General features: G+C 49.3%; 1 protein-coding gene across 5 annotated transcripts in view; it reads right to left on the minus strand.

Annotated features, from left to right (window-relative positions):
• Positions 1 to 242: 242 nt before the first annotated feature.
• The window catches only part of AOPEP (aminopeptidase O (putative)), a 341,245-nt gene continuing 320,258 nt past the window's right edge, over positions 243 to 21,229 (minus strand). For 3 of the 5 annotated variants that reach the window (XM_027048223.2, XM_053205175.1, XM_053205174.1), the window contains 3 exons: positions 5,901 to 5,987; positions 3,849 to 3,993; positions 243 to 796 (listed from right to left, as the gene is read on the minus strand). In XM_027048223.2, coding sequence (XP_026904024.1) covers positions 3,853 to 3,993; positions 5,901 to 5,987 — 228 coding nt within the window. In that variant the 3' untranslated portion in view covers positions 243 to 796; positions 3,849 to 3,852. Of the gene's footprint in view, positions 797 to 3,848; positions 3,994 to 5,900; positions 5,988 to 16,762; positions 16,906 to 21,229 lie in introns of those variants that run through there. The other 2 variants (XR_008291205.1, XR_008291206.1) reach the window with 2 other exon arrangements.

Here is a 21,229-nt window from a genome sequence, read left to right on the forward strand (position 1 = left end):
CCACCCTCCCTCCAGAACAGCGCCTGGAAGCTTGGTTTCCGTGTGCGTGTGCGCACGTGTGCGCCATCAGAGCAGGAGTATACCCTTCACGCTCCCATGGCCACCTGGGAGGGTGACAGACCAACCGGTGGACAGGAGGGACGGTATCAGGTTGCAGAGAATACCCCTGGGGTAACGTCATTTTTCTTTTTAAACAGTATTAAAAAATAATAAAAAGTATGAAATTCAGAAGCACGCAGGAATACAAAAATAGCAATCATGTTTTATTATGAACACATCTTGGATTCTTACCCTGCCCTTTCAGAAATAGCTAAAGAACAAGACCTAGCAATCAAGACAATCCTGTAGGATCTTTCTGAAATGACCCAGAGAAGAATACCAAATGGTGTTCACTGATCCCAGTATACAGAATCTCTGACTTCCTGGAATTCTAAAAAACATCCAGTGCAGCCATATGCTGAGAGGATCCATGCAACAAGTTCAGCAGTTTTTCTGATTTTTTTCTCAGACAGCGTTCATTGTTTGTGTGAAAGAACTGCCTTGACCTCACAGAAGAGATCCAATTCAGATTCCGTGTCTTGGGGTGGCAAGTTCAGGGCGGGGGACAAAGGCACCACGCGGTCCGTGAACTCCAGGGACAGCAGCCTCTGGAAAGAGAAGCACCAAGGCCTGGACGCTGCTGGCTGATGGCTTTAGCAGCCCCAATACCCTTCCTTTGATGTCCAGGGTCAATGCGATCCTGGTCCCACCAGGGCTAGGAGTAGATGCATGAAAAAGACTCTCGCTGTGATCTTTCCTGCAAAGGAAACAGCAATAAAATTTACAGCCTGGTAACAACGGAGAAATTCTTGTAAACCAGTACCGCTGCGTGCCTTTGCTCTCCACTTTGGAGACAAGACTGAGAGGATGGGATGAGACCCGCCGCACCTCACGACCCCACAGTGGGGTTCACAGCCGCACTGCTCACACACGGCTGTGAAAGCCAGCGACCGTAACCCGGGCCCCATTCTTTGCACCTGCTTCCGCAGCCTGAACCCAGCGCACAAAGAGGCAGCGTGGCCTGGGTCCCGTGAAGCGCTAACCGCGTTCTGCCTTTAGGAGCGGAAGCCCGTCCCCTCGTCCCCTGCGTGTCAACATATCACTACGATGCCACCAACATCCACACCCCAGGGCCACATACAGACGGTCGCCGCCGCTGCCGGGGGTCCAGGCGCGCGGTCTTCGGTGAGCGCAGTCCCAGCTCCGGAGCCTCCGGGCACTTACACACAGGAAGGCTTTTTGCTCTAGGGCTCGACTCCTGTTCCTGCTGAACTGAGCCAGTGTGTAAAATGAGAACTGATATCAGCTCAGTAGGCACCGGAGGGCGGGTCCAATCGACAGCCCGGAAGCAGTGCCTCAGCTGGGAGCTCCTGCGCCGGCCCGCGGGGCTGCGAACACAAAAGAGAGGTTACCATGCTCGGGAGGAGGGGGAGACCACAACCAGGGGTCTCCTCTGAAAGCAACAGCCCTACTCACATGCAACCAACTGCTGACAGTTTTGTCTGGACTTTTTGCCGGCGCATTTAGCTTTAGTTTGTATGTAAGAAGAATTTTTGCAGCTTTCAATACATTTGACCGTTCAGACAGGTGTCTAATCAGTGGACTGATATTTCCGCAGACTTTCGGTACACTCGTGCATTCACGACAGGAGAAAGTGCATCCTCGGAGCCACGCGGGTGTCGCCTCGTCCGGAGCGGCGCCCGGCGCCTGAGCGGACCACCCGGCGGCGGCCTCTGCCCCAGCAGCTCCAACTTAACTGTCCCCATCTCACCTTCTCTTCAGGTGCAGAACTTAGCCACTGTGAACAAAGCGGAAACCAGTCACTGTTCACCAATCAGCTAAGCTCTGCACCTCGTCAGAGAGGTCGTCGGCTGGGCACACTGGGGGGGGGGGGCCGGCGAGCATCTTCCACAGCCGTCGGCTTCTTCCGTTTCTGGAGAAGAGCTACAAGATGAGCGTGTTCTCCGAACTGCAGAGAGAGAGAACTATGGCTTCCGGAGGAGCAGCCAAGGTCGTGGTTGCGTGGTAATCCCTGGCAATGTGATTTTAATCTGAAGTCACAAATCAGCATGCCAGGAACCCAAGCAGCCAGAGCACTCGGAGCAGCGCCGCGCCTGCTCACCGCCCGCACCGCACGCGCTGGCTTCCTCACGCACCAGGCGCCGACACCGCTCCGCCCGCTACCGCGTGGCCTTGACTTCGCCTTGTTGCGCGTTTACCTGGCGTCCCAGAGGCCCAGTGTCTTAAATCGAAAGGGCTCTGTACAGCCTTGGAGCACAAAATTAAAAAGGCAACGAGCGGGTGCCCCTGCGGGGTTTGCCGTCTGCACCCGCTGGGCCGGCAGGTGCCGTCGTCGCTGAGGGACGGCCGAGGGGCGGGGCACGCACGGGGCCCCCACATTCACCCACAAGGGGCAGGAACGGGAAGAGTTCCCAGGAAGGAGCAGACTCGTGACCACCTCCCGGAAAACTCACGACGAGGAACGGAGAGCCATGGTGCCCGCTGTGGTTCTCCACAAGCTGGAACATGGGACAGTGGGCCGAACAGCCCACCCCACTGTGTTTCAGTCTTCAAGAACCCCAAACTCTCCATGAAACCAAAAATCTAAAGAGAAATATGATCTATACTCTTACTAGAGGGGGCCCACCACAAGGGAACCGGTCCCTCTCAACTGGCCCGGCCCTGAAGGACCCGAAGCCACCAAGGAAAAGGTCTGGGTCCCGCTATACAGGACGCACAGCCATGGCAATCATTTCCACTACTCTGTTTCCTGGGAAATGTGGTTCCTGCACTCTTATGGAAAAAGAGGATCCTACTTAAAAATCCCTTTTCTCCCCTTCATATCACAGTTCTTTCAAATAACTAAGACACTAACACATGTTAGAAATGGTCTTAATATACAGCAAAACATCAGAAGCAAACAAAATCTGACACTGGGTTAAGAATACCAACATAAAATATTAAATAACCATTAAGAATTCTACCTGTCGATAAGCTGTAGAACATGAAAAATGCTTGAGATCTGATGTGAAATTAAAAAAAAAGACAGAATTAGACGGGCCCCATTACATCATGTGAAACCGTGAAGAAACACTGAGAAGGTAACAAATGACAATACACCCACAGCCCCACAGCTGTACTTAACAAAGCTGCACATACCCCTGCTACGTGACTTGTGAAATGCAGAAACCCACAGTTAAACACTCCTAGAATGTACATCTAATAGGTCAATTCCAAGACAATTAACAGGAAGCAGCTTAAATAACTTAGGACTTGCACTGCAGCGTAGACCAGGAGGAGATTCCACTCCAACGTGAGGTGAGAAATAAACCAGGCACAGCGGGGTCGAGGAGCACATGGCACACCTTGGCAGGAGGCCCTCAAGTTGGTCAGACCCCTCATGTTCTCATACAGATGGTGGGCTGGGGATGGACCCAGACGCCTGCACGGAGCTCAGGGTTCGAGGTAACCCAGCAACGTGCTCCCGTGTGAGCCCTCACCAGAAGACTGGATCAGTGCTTCCACCGTCCAAACCTATTCCAAATGCTCTCCTGTGTTTTTGTCCCTACAAGTAACAAAACCTAAAGTGGCCAAAGCAGTGCCCAGGGAAGTGATTCCGCCGGGGTGGGCAGCCTCTGCTCCTGGGGCCAACCTGGCCAGCCTGGCGTGAGTTCTGCCTGCACTCCCAGGCCACCAGCCACTGAGGAGTGGAGGACCGTGGCTCAGTGCCTCCTTATCGACTCACGTGGCTCCTACCAGGAATCTCTGGTTAGAACCGAACAGTGGAGAAACGGAAGAGAGAGAATCACCTCTTCAGAATAACATCTCGGCCACCACCTGGGCTGAGGATCTGTCCATCTGCTCCTTGGTCAGCTCGAAACAGCGGCGGGCGACCTGCTGCTGCCGGGAGTCCTCGCTCACCATCAGCTCCCCGTAGAGGTAGATGCCCATGGCCTGTGGGGCACAGAGCACAGAAGGGAAAGAAATGACACGTCCACACGCACACGGTCTGCGCTGCTGGAACACACACTTGCCCGTGTGGAAACTACAAAGACCCTAGAGAAGACGGCCGAGTGGCTGTCCTCCTGAAGCCAACAGTTTTCGATCCCTTCACTTTCTTGTTCACACTGAAGCCCCCTGGAATTCTTAACAATCAATTCCATCAACAGGACTGTGGTGGCAATCTAATCGGTGACAGAATGACGCAAGAGCATTTCTCCAGGGATGACTGTGTCGGGATCACCAGGGAGAGTCAGGGAGGTCCCCACAATGCCCACCACGGAAACGTGCGTGGCTGAAAGTGGCCTCCGAGGCGTGGTGTGCGTGTCACAGGGTTGCAGGACCTCTCTCAGGAAGTACGCCCTGAGGTGCGGCTGGAGAATGAAGACCAGCACATCACATGGCACCACCACGGCAGGGAAAACGTCACCCCACCCAGGGAAATATGTCCGCTGCGTCAGCCCAGCCCGACAGAGCCCCTCAACCATCCCTGCCGTGGCAGCAAACACCGCCTCTTCAGTTCCCAAAACAATGTTCTCCACACATACTTTAAATTAGAGCCACTGAAGACATGGACACATACTGTGACAGCTAAGCCACGGCCTGCCCCAAGATTTGGGGATGCTGTGAGTCATTTGGTACTGACAATGGTCCACAGACATGCACATCTGCATTTTTCCTACAGTTTTACAAACAGACAGTTAGGTTCTGGAAGACCAAAAGAACCCTTTGGTTCTGCCTTTTCTCTGATTCCAAGCTTACTTATGCCACAGGTTACATTCTGTTGGAGCAAATTAGAGGGCGGATCTCAAAAGATCCTTTTAGCACAAGATAAAAATTTGGTAGTATGGGGCTCAAAAATCCTTTCCTTAAAAAGCTGAGTTATGGTCATCCTTATTTGGCAACGGTCTTGGCTCTAAAAAGGAGTTACTTCTGGTTTTCAGAACAGACCTTAAGTTGCTCTTATATTTTGTCTTTGTTGTCTATGTTTCCAAACACCTCTGCCTCCAACTGTGCAAATGTGACATTTCTCCTAGTACAAAGTCATGTACTTTTCTTTGTGGGAAGAACGAGCCCTTACTTGCCGGCTGCCCCCCATACTCAGGCCCTATGAAAAGTCCCTTTGTTTGCCCCACCCCCACTGAAGCATGGCTCCATTCCCTCAGCCCACAGTACCCAGCAGAAAGCTCGCTCACAATGGTCACGCTAACAGCAACCAGCTGCGGTCTGCCTTCCAGCAGCTGACAGGACCCACAGAACACACATCACCATGCACGGCCGTGTGGGGCAGACGTGGGTGGTGCAGAGGACGCAAGGCAGACACCCCCCAACACGTTCATGCGCATACATGTTTCCTGCAGGCTCCTTGGAAGGTGACTGCCTTCCCCTGGTGAACAGTGAGGTGTGGCAGGGTGTGGCTGGTGCAGGTATAGACCAGACTGTCCTAGCCAGGCCGGCTCTCCCTGACTAGTCTCATGTCCACGCATACTTTAAATTAGAGCCGCTAAAGACACGAACACACACCATGACAGCTAAGCCACAGCCTGACCTGAGATTTGGGGATGCTGTGAGGTCTGCGTGTGTGTCATTTAGTAATGACAGTGGTCCACAGCTGGGTCAAACCACCAAAGCTTTTAAGAGGTGTAATTCATGCTTTAGAGGGACAAAGTGGGGGGAGACGGGGAATCAGCTCCAAAATGTGTTAGGTAAGCTCCTACCTACTTCTTAAAAATCTTTGGAAAATGCTTAAGTATTTGTGATGAAGAAGATGTTAACGACCTGGGTCCCTGTGTTAGTAAATGCACTGGACAGTCAGGAGACAGCATTAAAAGAATTCCCATCTGCTGAAAAATGAAACTTACCTGATCCTCCTGGAGGAATCTCTCCACATCTTTGTACGCTTTTGTGTATTTATGCTTTATGATGAGTTCACACCACCGATGGCGAACCTTAAGGAAGGAGAGAAAATCCAGTAAGCAACAAGCTGGTGGGTTTCCTTAGCCCATCTTCATGACAGAATTTGTATTAGCAAAAGTTACACTCTCAAGAATATTAATGATACTTCGTTCCAAATCTCATTTTAATTTCTTCTGCAAAGAAAGGAACCATGTCCCTCACTGGAAGGCTGTCAATTTTAGGAGAGCAAAATACACGTTTTAGTTAGGTGTTTTGATGTTTTTAAGTGCAATTCTGCAAGACAAAACAGATAAATGCAAAACATAAGTGGGAAATGAAGTGTACATCCCAGCCAGGTGACTGCTCTGTCCTCCAGCGTGCAGCCAGTGAAGGTTCCCTTTAAAACCGCAACTGCTTAATTTCCTGCAATAACCAATCTGGTTCAATGCTGCTGACTGTTAACAATAAACACGGTAAATTCAGGAAGACACTGCTCTCCACATTCCCGAGAAGATGCACAGCTCACCACTGCAGCATTTGGGGAGGGCGCCCGGGGACAGGAAGGAGAACAGGGCACTGTGCCGCAGGTCTGTGCAGCCTGCCGCCAATGAACAAGCTAAATGTGGGCGTCGTTCAGTCCAGATCCACTTGACTAAAGGTTTACCAGAACGCACTTGCCAGGAGCTCCAGCCCCTACAGACAATATGGGGGTCTAGTCCCAACACTAGCTAGCTCTGCTGATGCAGGCAGAGCCCCAGCCAGCTCTTGGCACTTCTGGCACATTCTTTAGCTGGAGAGTCTACCCGAATTTGGTTTTCAGAATCTAGTTGCAGGCCAATGCCTCAAAGCCCTCTCAATTATCCCCAGTGAGGAGTTCACCACTTTCTATTCCATTCCTGGCTCAACATCAGCCATACATGGAAGTGATTACAAACACCTAACTTCCTTCCTTCCCTCTGTTTTTCGTTGTCTTTGAAAAAAGGAGACCCTGCATAGTAATCCATTTGTGGCAATGGGATAATGTAAGCAATTTCAACATTCTGACTGGGGGCCCTGTAAATTATATCATTACCCACTGCTGGCCGGATCTCTCCTTTAATCTACTATAAATAGATTTGTACACAAACAAGTAAGTATGAAGAAACAAATCTTCTGGGAAGAATCCTTCCCCTGGGCTACAATCCTCTCCAAGACTGGGTGTTAACTCCGGGGATCTGGTGGTGCTGCTTTTTGCTTGTGGGCAGCCGAGCCCTTTGAACTTCTAAGGACAGGATGCCAATGAATTTACATCTACGAAGGAATTTCAGAGGCGAATGGAAATGAGCTAATAGCCTCAGAGCATCACAAGAAATGGGAAGAGGTTGGACTGCACTGGTCTTGGCAATCTTTCCATCTTCCACAGAATGTTCTTTCCTATACAGCCAATAGAAATGAACAGACCATGAAGGGCAGCCCCTAAAACGGTCTCACAAAAAAGACAACTGAACAGAGCTCCAAGCCAGCTCGTCCCATTACACTAATCAGAAGCCACCAGAACCACCAGACCCCTGCTCCTACACTCTGGTTCGAGTACCACAGGCTGAGCCCTGGAGAGCACCTGACCAGCACACTTAGACACCACCCCCTCCCCCCCCAACCCCGTTTTCTCCCTATCATGGTAACCTAAACACCTCAGATACCGCTGGCCATATCTTGAGAGCTTGGTGAAAGTGGGGGCCAGCTCCCCAAGGTCAGGAGAAGGACCGGCAAGTCGGTGTGGCCTGGTGGGATGCCCCCTGGGGAAGAGCAATCCCCTCTCACACCTGCACACTGGAAGGCTTGCACCAGCTTTTGGTGGGGTGATGGAGAGCTCCGTCGGCTTTCCAAGTGCTCTGACCTGACCGCCTAGGTGTGTGTGACGTGCCCACACTGTACCTCTCTGCACTCTAATACCTGGGGAGGCTATATTTTTTAGACCTGATTTTGAAATGGAGGGTTCAGCCTCTCATTTCCTCTTCCCGTGCTCTCCTCTCCCAATCTACACAGAGATAACAAGGCCTAAACAAGGGCCTATTTCCTGGTAAAGACAGACCCCCCAGGCTGGCGGAAGGTGGGGTGGTCCCACCACACCGGGTGAAGGTCCAGGAGCCCCAAGTGAAGGCTCCTTCACACCAACATGAAGTCAGTATTGCCACTTCTCTTACTGTTAAAAAGGGTTTATTGTCACGATTAATAAGAGATCTAGTCTTCTGACCCCTGAGGGCCAACATGGCATCCAGGAAGCACAGCCCAGGCTCCCCTCCCCTCCCCTCTAAGAGCAGAAAAAACAACAAGCCTTTTCTTTACAAAAGAACTCAGTGCATCTCAGTATTTCAGTGACAGGATGTTTAAAAGACATCACAGACACGCTGTGTGAGGCTAAGGGCCTGACACATTTCTTGCTTGCGCACAGGGTTTTTACCTCTCTTCATATTTCGCTGACAAAGAAAACTCTCACTTTTTATCCCCTAAACTTGAGGACCCAATTCGCATGGCCACTTGCCACCACACGTAATGGGGGTCTTGCTGAAAAGCTGGCAGCAAAGTCACACCTATCTTAATTTTTCCTAGCAATTATTTCCGTAGTGGGCACTGCCAGAATAGTCCTTCTCCAGATCACTGAGAAACTTGAACAGTCCTTGACAGAGGCTGTCACATACTCGTACTGAGTTCCTGCCCCCTCTGGAAATGGGGAAAGTGAGGTTCTCCATGCTGTGGAGCCAGAGCCAGAGAATTTCAAACAGGTCTCTGAGGAGAGAGCTGTCCATCCTGTACATTTGCTCTTATTTCTAATTAATTAATTAGTTAATGGGGGTAGTGGTCACTTGGGACTTTTAACTTCCTCCATGAGATGAAAAATAAACATCGTGCATGTACATGACAGTGCGGGCCCAGCAGCCCTCCCACAGCACCTGTGGCTTCTCGACTCTGCTCATTTAGTTCCAATGTTGCAGGTGCACACACACGCCAACTCTGACCAAATTACACTTCAAAGAGTCACGTTTTATTACACCGCAGTTATGCTGATAGAAATGAAAACTTTTAATGACCTTTTGAACTAGACTCAAATTCACATCACTCCCAGTCCTGCCCCATAGGAATCACCCGAAAACCCGGAGTCAGCCAACAGGTTAGCCCCGAACACCGTCAATGTGATCAGGCTGGAGGGAGAAGTAGGGGTGAGGACCACGTGGGGAGGGAAGGAAAGGCCAAGAACCTGAAGAGAATGAGAAAAGGGACAGAGCTGCCCACGGCAGCAAAGAGGGGAGTCCCAGGGACCTTGAGTGCCCGTGCCCTCTCTCTGGCTGCCTGGGACCGAGTGTGTGTGGGAGGGTACCGGAGGCCTTGTTTCCAAGGACGTGTCCACCTCCCCACCATTGCGTTTTCAGGATGGGTCCTGGCCCACCTCCCCTAGCAGTGCCGGGACAAGCAGGCACACCCCACAATGGCCACGCAGAGGGTTCCCAGCACACACACGGAGCACTTAGCAGAGCATGTGGCACGGGACTGATGAAGGATATGGAAAAAGAGAACTTAGGTTCCTGGTTCTTCCTGAAATGTCGCAATGAAGTTGTGGTAGACAGACATGCATATACGGTTGTGTGCCCACAAATACTTTGGTCCGATAAAAATTAGTCTGAAAATCTGCTTTCTAGAGTTCTGCTCAAAGGACACTCTGAACAGAAAAATGATGTGGATGTTTCAGTGCACAGGTGGGTTTTAAAACACATGCTAATCTGCACCAATGGAAATGGATTCCAGAAGTTTCCAGGTTTCCAAAGCCCCCACGAACAATGATGAGTGCACAGACATCATTGTTCTCCCCAGAGTGCCAAACAACGTGACTGGTCCTGTGGGGTTGGGTCCAGATGGGCAGGTCTTAGAATCGGGAGTTGGGGGGGGGGGGGGGACAATGAAGGGTAGGTGTGCAGAAGCAGATTCATCAGACCCACTTTTGGTGACAGAGAATGAAAACCTTCCAATAATCCACATAACTGCTCCAGGATGGTGGATCCCTGAACCTCAGCAGGGACTTCCCCAAGAGGATGGGCTGTGTCTGTGACAACAGGCCTGAGCCTTGGGGGACGTGGTAGACATGTGGCCTAGGTGTCCAAACAGTCCCCTGCATGTGATGTGTATACATGTGGATATACATGCACATAGACAGAAACATGGTTCTTTGCTTAATCCTTTCCCCTACTCAGGTATTTTGTTCTTCTTTATGCTAGTTGGTACTCAATTGATTTCATGACCCACTGGGCCCTGAGTCACAGAGCCTGAGGCCCCAGGCTGAAGACCCAGGTAAGCCACTCAGCAGCTCCGTCAGCTTGGCCCTGCTCCCCGGGGTGGGGGGTGGGGGTGGGTGGGTTGTAAGTGTGCGTCTCCTCTGGGCTATTGTGAAAATGAGGTCACCCACTGTGAGTAGCGAAGAGTCCCATATACTGTCTGTCACTTTAGCTGGAGTGCCAGTTTCTGGCTTTTTCTACTTCAGAAGTTCTGTTACTTATTGAAATTATGAAATCTTGGGAGTATTATCTCCAAGGAAGTGTTTGTTAACTGGTGAAATGACAGAGCAAGGCGCCTGTGCTGAAGGTAGAGAGGGCAGCCTGGATGGTGTGTGAGGGAAGGCAGGTGTGTGAGAGGGCTGGGCTCTCTCCGGTGGACTGGGCAGGGGATTCAGGAGTCTGAGATTCCCCCTGGGAGAAGCAGCTGGGGCACCACCAGGGAGCGGCCGAGAGGCCCAGGGAAGCTGGCTCTTCAGTCCTGCCAGAAGTACACCCAAGGGCCAGGCACCTGGGAGTTTCCCAAACCACCTGTGAAAACAAAACCCTTAGCTGTGCCCCAGCCCCCTGGCATTTCTGCCATTTCAAGAAAGTTATTACTACCCAAAGGGCTTGGCCAAGCTGAACTGCTTCTGGCCTGCTCCCCTGATTTCCAGCAGTGCCCAAAAATTGGCACCTGCCTCACAGAGTCATTTGTATTCCCAATCCATGTCTCAGACTCAAGGGGACAAGTCCCATGACCCAGTGGGGCCTCCCTGTGATATGACCATGACCTTTGTTAGGACGTGCTAGTGCTCCCTCTCATGTAATTATTCTCTCCTGGAAACAGCAAAGAGAGATTGCTGGAGAAGAAGCCCACCCCCCAAAACCCCAATCTCTTTTCAACCTGACAATTTTCATGCATCCAGAACCAGTTTTGTATCAAACTCTGAACAAGAGTTGGCAAATTTTTCCTGTCAAGGGCCAGAGGGTGAGCGTTTCCTGGCTTTTCAAAGCCCATCTGCTATTGTACTGCCAAAGCAGCCTGGACAGTATGTAAATACATGGTGTGAGATCTGCTATCTTCAGATAAAGCTTTATTTACAAAAACAGGGTGGGCTGAGTTGGCATGGCTACATGCTACAGACTGGTCACCTGCTCTAGGACGGAAGGAAGCCCAAACCCCAGCCCCTGGAGTGAGGAAAGGTCTAAGTGTGCTGGTAAAATGTTCAACCTCCAAATCTACCTGCACCATGTCACAGAACACAGAGCTGGGAGGTCCCCGTGAGCTGGCTCAGGCCTGCTTCAGCCCGGTCCTGCCCGGAAATCTAGGATGTTCCTGGATGTGGGGCTTCTGAGTCCCATTTTGCCTGAGTTAAACTCCTTCTGAAATAGAGCGTCTCTTGAGCCGGTGGGCCCAGCACAAACGCGGATGGTTAGGCATCACGCATGGGTGAGTGACAGGACACTGAGGAAATGAGGTCTTTAGGAAGAGTGACCCCCTCAACCAGCTCGCTCGTCTCCCCACACTGCCGGGGCTCCCCTCTGTGAATCACCACACACCCCAGATCCCATGCTTGCTAACGCTTCACAATTCCCAAGGCTCTTTTACAGCTTTTACCTAATTTTCTTTCTTTTCTTACTTCAATTTGAGTGTTTTCCATGAAGCTAATTTCAAAGAACAAAAAACTCTTCTATGGGAATGCTCCCTGACAGCCTGCTTACTATCTAACAGACTAATTTTCTGAAGTGATTTTTAAACTTTTCTTAAACGTAGTTTTTCTAACTTTTATTAAAAGTGTACTCTGGGGCACCTGGGTGACTCAGTTGAGGGTCTGACTTGATTTCAGCTCAGCTCATGATCTCACGGTTCTTGGGATTGAGCCCTGTGTCGGGCTCTGTGCTGACAGTAGGAGCCTGCTTGGGATTCTCGCTCTCTGCCCTCTCTGCGCCTCTTGCACGTGCATGTTCTTCTCTCGCCCTCTCTCAAAAAAAAAAAAAAAAAAAAAAGTGTACTCTGGAACCTCCTAAAGACCAGTTTGAGAAAAGAATTTAAGTGGTTCTTCAAGCAGTCTGAACCTCTGTGTCAGGTAGGAAACACCTTTAAATTAAACAGTAAACTCTGTGCGGCCTTGCAGGCAGAGTTTGAAAAACAGAGTCTCACAGAGGAGTTACTGTGCCTGAAAAATAAATGGAATCACACAGAATGAGCAGAGACTGCTGTATATGTAAGACAAGAGATTAGTTCCAGTAACTTGGCTAATACCTTAGACTTGGCTCTGATAGCCACTGTGTCACCAACACCATACATCAGTCAAGGTCAGAGAGAGAGTCAACCATGTTGCTTCTGTCGCTGTGGTTTGGGAGCCAGGGTTTGGTTTGATGCACGTCAACATCCAAGCCTGAGCAGGCACCTATGGCTCCTGTAGGAAGCTGCTTCCCTTGCTTTACCTTTAAATGTTTAAAAATTACAAACACATTAAGGTTGCACAAATGGAGAACCCAATGAACATGAAATTCTAGCCATTCAGCCAAATTCATTTCTGATCTTAACAGCAGCATTCAACATGGACATATTATTTTGCATTTCTCCTTTTCCCTACCTGCCGCTGTTGGGTTTGCTCGCTGAGTGCAGCCTGCACACCATCACTTAAAAACAACGGCAGGGAATGCTCCCCTGCTAATGTAAAGTCTCAGTGTGTCCCAGAAAGTCCCAAAGTATGTTAAGAGACTATGGCTTTTTAACAAGCAGGCTGTGAGGGGCCAGCACACAGGAGGGGAGGGGACAAGGACTTCTGCTGTGACACTAGACGGCCCTGCTGTGGTCCCACTCTTCCCAGCACACCTGTTTGCTCTTTGGATCTTGTACATGTGCATCCCTGACCTTGCCTCTGTGGCCCAAGTTCATCAGCACTCCACCACCACTGGCCACGCGGTGTTGTGCCTCATGGAACAGGTTGCAGCTCAGTGAGAGCAGGGGCCTGGGTGCCTTCAGGTCATCTTTAGATGACCTGAAGGCCTCATCTCAGTGCCTGGCACACAGTACACACTTGATAAACGGTTCTGAATGAATGAATCACTATTAAAGACTCAAATGCTTCCCAGCGACTCTGGAATTATAAGGCGCAGTTGGAAGCTGTAAAACGCTGTGAAGAATACCACCCATCCTATTTATGACAGGAAGTACTCCCCTTTCTTCTCAGTCCTTTTGATTTCAAAATTGACTGTTAAAGGGGAAAAAGTCTGTCTGGGGAACATGATCTGGGAAGCCCATTAAACCTCATTTAGAGTTCCATTTTATATCTGTAAACAGAAAGACCAAGGCCCATGGCTTTTGGGAGTTAATAAGTCTAACACTGCAATAAATGAACCTGCTTTTTCCATTTGTGTCTGAAATTAGATTTAACTTTGCTTTAAAGTGGCTTTACGGCTGGTGACGGAGGCCTGCCCAGCAGCGCAACGGCAGGAAAGCCTCTGCAGCGACTCCGGGACAGACGGCATCTCCGACCAGCGTTCTGTTTGGGGCTGGGCACGCCTCGTCCGCTCTCCCTCACGAGGAAACATGGAAGATCCTTCAGCCGTGTGGCCCTCACATCAAGACCCCTAGCACTTCTCCTCTTCTCTTGAAGAGCAGAAGTCTTTACGCGATTTTTTGAAACAAAAAGAAATGAAAAGTTTCTGCACTTGATGTCACGAAGCCAGGTGGGCAGATCCCTCTGCCCAGGGTAAAGGCAACACGGGAGGCCTCAGAGGCTCTCAGCAATTTCTCGGGGCTCCTACCAACCATCCGTCACGCTCTGGTTATGTAAAACCGGTCATAACTGGTTACAGCCAAATACAACTCATGCTGAGGCAACTTGCAAAACAGAGATCCTTCAGACGGCTGTGGGGACCCCCACACTGGACACGTCCACAGAGAGTGACAGGGAGGATAAATGTATGACAGACATCAAGGATTATAAAGGAGGCAGCCCTATTCAGAGTTCTCTCGGGCAAGTTCTAACCCTTCTTGCTTCTCCTGTGGATATACTATTTACCTTAATGAGCAAATTATTATATTATTTATATAACATATAAATAATAAACATACACATAAATAATATATAAATAATAAATATTTTATATTTATGTATTATAAATTATATTATTTCTCAGAGCTGTTATTAAAAACAACTCAAGAGCCCAACTGGGGAAGGCTGTTTCAGCAAAGGGCACTACTATGGGGTCTCTTTTTAAAAAAAATTTTTTTCACATTTATTTGTTTTTGAGAAACAGAGTGAGACAAAGCGTGAGTGGGGGAGGGGCAGAGAGAGAAGAAGACACAGAATCCAAAGCAAGGCTCCAGGCTCTGAGCAAGCAGTCAGCACAGAGCCTGATGTGGGGCTCGAACCCACCAACTGTGAGATCATGACCTGAGCCGAAGTCAGAAGCTCAACTGACTGAGCCACCCAGGTGCCCCCAGGGTCTCTTCTTGAGGGAACTACCTGGTGTCCTGACAGCAGGGCTGGGGCAGGGCCGGCTCTGGCCTACTGCTTCCCGGATGGCAGGCTCTGCCTGTGCTCAGCACGGTGGGCTTGCTTCTCCCTACAGAGGGGTGAGACGGTTGGTCTACCGAACATGGGTCCACGTGGTTCAAGGCTGCAGTGCAGCAACATGCAGACAAAGCAGCTTAGAAGAACCAGTTACAATGCCACCCCATAAGGTTTAGCTGATCTTTAAATTTCACACACACACACACACACACACACAACACATGCCATCATTTGCATATAAACAAGGACTCTTAAATTTTTAAACAATTTAAATCCAATATCATCTTCTTTGCCATCAGGTACGGGCACAAACATTCGCACGTGAGAGGCACACGCTGCCAGGAAACTGTGTGGGGTCCACAGAACACTGCCCCCTGCCTGCAGCAGCTGTCCTGGGGAAGGCTCCCTGCACACACACCCCCAGGAGAGGCTGTGTTCTGTGTGTGGTGCATAGGTACTGACAGCTCAAAGGCTACTAACCCAACCTCAACTCCTGATGTTCCATGGAACTAGAGAGCAAGGAAAGTGTCCAGACAAGGCACTGGAGGGAAGAAAAGCGATCTGGAAAGTGGCAAAAGTGAGTCCTCTATTTTAGGGCACTTATGGGACACTTTATGTGTGAACATGGCTCATTTTATTGTTGTGGGGGAAAAAAAGGGCAGTGTTCACAGACAATACAGTGCTTTTTTGGTGTGTATTTCAGCACAGAAATACAAAAATATGTAAACTACTGGAGGTATAAAGAGCCCAGAAGAACGAACAAAACCCCCCAGTGATTTCACTCATGAGCCCTTTAAAGACAAAATCGACATGAGCTGTAGCTGGGTTTTGGGCTCTACCAAAAGAGCATTAGGGCAATGTTATCTGTAACCCCAGAAAATGTGTTCATCTCTGCATCTTGCTGAGAAAATCTGTACAGATTGGGGGTGGAGAGGTATATAGCAAGATTAGATGATGCCCCTTAAAGTTTCCATACCACAAGACCTGCTGCTGAGCACCAAATGGCCAAAAACAAAGAACAGGAAGAGACCAGGAACTTTTCTAATCAAGTCTGGCTGAGCCTATGGCTAACCACCCCTCTATTAAATGTTCCTTTCCTTTTTGTTGTATTTACAGATAAATTATAAACAGTATGAACTGATGTTAAGTGTTTATTTAAATGGTCCTTAGAAGAAAAACTGAGACTATGCCATTAAGTGGCTCACTTTTTCCTTTATCTTCATCATTTAATACATATTTCAGCAGCCCCAACATACTGTAACAATTCAAGGTAAATAAAACACAATCCCTGCCTTCAGAAACAAAAAGGAATATTCATCTAAAAAATAAAAGTCTTTCAACTCTGTCACTTTAGATCACTTTTTGAAAAGTTCCTTTATCACACTATAGCAGGGGAAACTAGTCATTGCAAGATTTCCCCAGGAAAATTCTAGAGGCACTGAACTGAATAATCAAGAAAACTCCAAGAAAGAAAGACCTAGAGAGATCTTCCTGACTTGGAAGGAAATATTCTAAAACATTGTTTCATAAACCAAATACAACAAAGAAAAAAATATAACTAAAGAATTATATAAGAGCTCTGTTCTTTCCCACATCATAAAAGGCACAAAGTTTAAAGACAGGTATATATCTAAAGCAACTAAAGAAAATTACCCTGATCTCTTTTTTCAACTTGTACCCCACCCAGCTCTGAAAACTAGAAAAGGAAATATGATGCTGTGTCAAAGGGGCAGCTGAGTGCCCCCCACAAGCACGGTCTTGGCTTTTTAAAAAGTGGGTATTATTTCCCACTATTTACAGCTCACATCCTAAAGTTTGGGTTCATTAGCAGTTGACCTCTTGATTTGCAACCTGAGCTTAACCACATCAAGGGGCCACCAAGCCAGACCCCTTGTCCCTGCAAAAAAACTGTGACAAAAAGCCCAATGCTGGATATGGCAGATGCCAACCTGCCTTTCTGGAAGCTCCCGCCCCATATCTTACCCTGGTAAACCATCTCACTAATTATTACCACACCATTCTCACTCTCCATAATGGTCTCTTCTTTCACGTTTAATCCCAAAACTGCCTCGTGGGGCTCTGGGCCAGGATGGTGCCTCTTGACAATGCTGGTTGAGGACCTGGAGACGTCCTGGGGTATGTGTACAGCAGAGCAGCCTCTGGGAGGGAGGGAGGGAGGGAGGGAGGGAGGGAAGGAAGGGTGTCACTGCAGGCGTGTCTGGGGCATGCTGAGCCCCGGCACTGGTCCTGCCCAGTGTCCCTGCACCATGCAGCTCTCACACGGCACCAGGACTACGGGGCCAGATGTCAGCAAGGCCACAGCATCTGCCTTCGTGCTGCTTAGATTGTGCGTGGAGCCAGAGCAGGAGGAGGCATGGAGTTCAGTGGACTGCATTTTAACAAATGCAACCGACAGAGCAGCCTGAGGCGGCAACAAGACCTAAGTGATCACATCTAATCTCTCCTCTAAACTGTTCTGTGTGGAAAACAAAATAGAAGTGCTTTATTTATTTTGTAGCTGGAATACTGTGGGAAAGCAAGCAGCCTAGGAAAGGGGTACTGGGAGCTCTGCATGACAGGGAACAGACCGGAACACCCTGCAGAAGAAGATGGTAACCTTGAATGGAAGGAATGTTAGCATTAAAAGGAATGGGCAGAGTCACAACTATGGATCAATTTCAGAATTCAGAGATATAACACCTTACACTAAAGTTTTATTCTCTGCCCTTTTATAACATGTCAAGGTCTCCGAACCATGAAATTCTCTCAATTCATAGAAACTATGTTTTGGGCCTAAACGAAATCAGAAATGGGCACCAGAGCTGTCAGACCCTTGCATTCCTGGAATTATCCTGTCTACCTCTGGACTTCAAAGAGAGCCTGTCGTGTTTTCTGTTCAAGCAAATGAAAAATTCTCTTAGTAACGATGTATGCAAATACGTGCCCTCCCTGCATAGGCAAAGCCCACCGTGGGAGAGGGTTCAAGGGCTCTTCATCAGGAAAGAGAGGAAAGGCAGCGGTGTGGGAAAGGCCTGCAAGGTTGGATGTTTTTCCATTTGCAATCAACCTTGAACGTGTCCTTTTCAGAGCAGAGCCCACGGATGCTGGCAGGGCTTTTTCTGCACACTAGTGGTAAAACAGGTTTGCCCTTCTTTGCTAATCTGTTTCCTCGGCTTTATTTGCTACTACTACTTTAGTCATAAGTTCCTTCTTTTTCTTCCCTGTAAGAGATTTTGTTTTCACCTCTCCCAAGGTTACACTGTTTGGAGCCTCATGAGTACGATGACTCAGGATGGCCCTTACATGTTGTTAACGATCTTTCTAGCTCCTCCATGTTGTGTTGTAACCACTCATCAGACGCTTTATTAGATGAGAGGAAAAAATTGCCTTTTGTCAATCAGTTGGGGCTATAGAGATGGGGTTCTTAAATGGGGTGACTCTGCCCCCCAGGAGACACTTGGGTATGTCTGGAGACATTTCTGACTGCCAGATCAGGGATGGGTGGGCAGCACACCTGGTAGCATGTGAAGGCCAAGGATGCTAAAGTTCCTGCAATGCCCCGGCCACCCCACCACAGTCCAGAAGGTTGGCAAACTGTGATTCAGAGCCAGTTCTCCCCGGCATCGTACCCCACAAGCCCACCACACCCCCAGATCAAGAATTCTGTGACCAGATGCTTAGGGGCTCCCAGCAGTTAGGTAGCCTATGCTTCTTTTCTCTCTTTCTCCCTGACAGATTAAAGGAAGGAGAGAATACAAAGGTTGTCCAAGCTAAATAACATAACTTGACCATTTCACAACAAATGAGAGACTGTGAGTCTTACATGAACACACATTACGTTAAAGCCATGGATGCTCACAGACGTTTTCTCACAGCATGTTGCTGACGGTCCAATGAAGAAGGGGTCATGGCTCTACTTTAATCCTGAGAAGGTGGAGGCACAGGATCGTCGTCCACAGTCCACAGGGCGGAAGCAGGGGAGCTGGTGAGGACCCCGACATCACCTCATCCGGCATTTTTCAAACTGTGGCTGGCACCCATTTGGTGGGTCATAAACTAAGTTTACGGCATCACAATGCACGTTTTAAAAGAAAACAAAATAGGAAATTATAATAGACAATGTAAGAGTAAAACTGGTTTTGTGAAACTCTTTTTGCCAGTTGGCTGTGGTCATTCAAGCTGGAACACCTGATGTCTGGTCCCGGCAACAACTGTGCGGACACGAAGACGGAACCCAGCAGGGGGACGACTTGGCTGTGGTCAGTAGCCTCTTGGGGGCCTGGCACTTGAGTGTAGCTCGTTCCTAAGTCGGTGTCTTGGCCAGTACCAGACGCTCTGCGGGGGTGTTAAGAGGAGATCATGGCATGGAGAGTGGCTCCTGAGGTCAGGAACAGGCGCCATCCTTCCCTTCGTGTGGCCAGTCATGGGAGCACATCCAGGGAGACTGAGGGCTAGCGCCCAGCTGTCCCATTCCAACCTAACCCAGGAGACCTCTCTTTTCAGCCTTCAGTACTTCCCCAAACGCAATGATGGGGGGAGCTGATGCTGGTCATGGCCTCTCCCAAGAATTAATTTTCTGGCTCAATCTACCAACTGAAGCACCAGGGCAGGGCATGACACCTTGGGGACCTTTCTAACGTCCCCCACTCTTACCTAAGACAGATAAGACACTGAGTTGCTGATTCTGAATTTCCTGAAAGTTCATCGGAGGTGTGCCCCTAATTTTGAAGTGCTTGGCTGTAGTCTGTAGGAAGAAGTTAACTTTGTGGCGCCTGGGTGGCTCAGTCGGTTGGGTGTCCAACTTCGGTTCAGGTCATGACCTCACAGCTCGTGGGTTCGAGCCCCGCGTCAGGCTCTGTGCTGACAGCTCAGAGCCTGGAGCTTGCTTCAGATTCTGTGCCTCCCTCTGTCTCTGCCCCTAACCCACTTACATTCTGTCTCTGTCTCTCTCAAAAATAAACATTAAAAAAATTTTTTTAAAAAACCAAAACACTTGTTTAGAAAGAAATTAACTTCCAGGTCAGTTGTGGGGCTCTTGGGGAGAAAGGTCCCAGAGCCACCTTGCGTGGACCCTCACCTCACTACCACAGCAGCTATTTTTACACTTTTGAAGGACCTGCTGAAGAGGGCAGGAAAGTCTTCACTTAGAAAGGAACTTAGAAAAGATCTTTTGTTTCAAGAATCAGTTAAAACTTGTATTTGTAAACTTCCATAGCTCTTTATTTGGGCCAATATGGTCAAAAAGTGTAGACATCATATTTCTGTGAACTAAATTTTCCCTCAGCTCATTTTCCATCTTCGTTAAAGCAGCCCCACAATAAGGTTAGTAGTTTCGGTAGCTAAGGATGTAAAAGATGGGTGACCCTTGTACTCAACGATACTTTCCAGGCTAAGGAAGGCAAACATTCCCCCACCACCAGTGCCCGTTTCAGATGGTGGCAACGAGAGCGGGCAGGCAAGGCACAAAGTGGCCTAGGAGGACACCCATGACTGCCCAGCTTCCAATTGCATTTGTACGCCGGCGCTCTTCTTGTAAGACTGGGAGCAGACCCGTGTATTCACGCCACAGGTGACACGGGCACAGGGAAGTCAGAAGGCCGACACCCACCAATCTGACACACAACACCCTGGTGAGCAGACGGCACCATGCTCGGAAACCCTGACACACAGAGCAGACGCTCTACCACAGCTGACACACAGAAGCTGCACAACAGGCACCGACACTGAGCTACCTGGAGAGAACAATGAGACACAGACTTCCTCGTGGGCCTGCACTAGGCTGTCCACACACAGGGAAGGAAGGAGGGAGGGGCCGAGGAGGGTGACAGCGAAGAAGCTGAAGCAGCTACTGAACAGAGGGGCCCCATTCACGGCAAGACAGGCGCCTTAAATAGGTGAGAATCTTCTGGTGTGATGCATCAAGGACGTGCTGTTCTGCCAAAAAAGGAGGGTTGCAGTGATCAGGGGCATGAACAGCTGAAGACCCCACTGCCGCAAGCTGTGGAAACACTGTAGCAGCAAAGCCCGGGGAAGTGGGCTCCCCTGTCCAAGACGACTTTACACATACGCTTTCAGGAAATAGGCCTGTTCAAGAATAAGGGGAGACACCTTGGAAGCATGGGGGATGACACTCCCTGCTGTGAGCCATAGAGCCCGGCAGTTCCTGGGGCTCAAGTCTTGATCCCAAGGTCACAGCACCCTGAACAAGGATCACGGGGCTTTAGCCTACACTGCTCCCGGGGAAGCCCATCCAGAACCCTTTCCCACAGGTGTGCTCCACACACAGCCTGCCACACGCAAGTTCTGCCAGCTTTCCACCAACTGCTATTTACTACATGTTTAAAAGCCCCGATAACAACCAAAGAGGACTATCCTTATTGATCTAGGTCAAGGAGAAACACTGAGAATAAAGTCAGAATCCTCAAGCCCTTCCAACCAAATAACAATTCTTTCTCCCATGAAATGTTCTGTCATTTAAAATAA

Source organism: Acinonyx jubatus, chromosome D4 (assembly GCF_027475565.1).
Source record: "Acinonyx jubatus isolate Ajub_Pintada_27869175 chromosome D4, VMU_Ajub_asm_v1.0, whole genome shotgun sequence".
Classification (NCBI taxonomy): Eukaryota; Metazoa; Chordata; class Mammalia; order Carnivora; family Felidae; genus Acinonyx; species Acinonyx jubatus.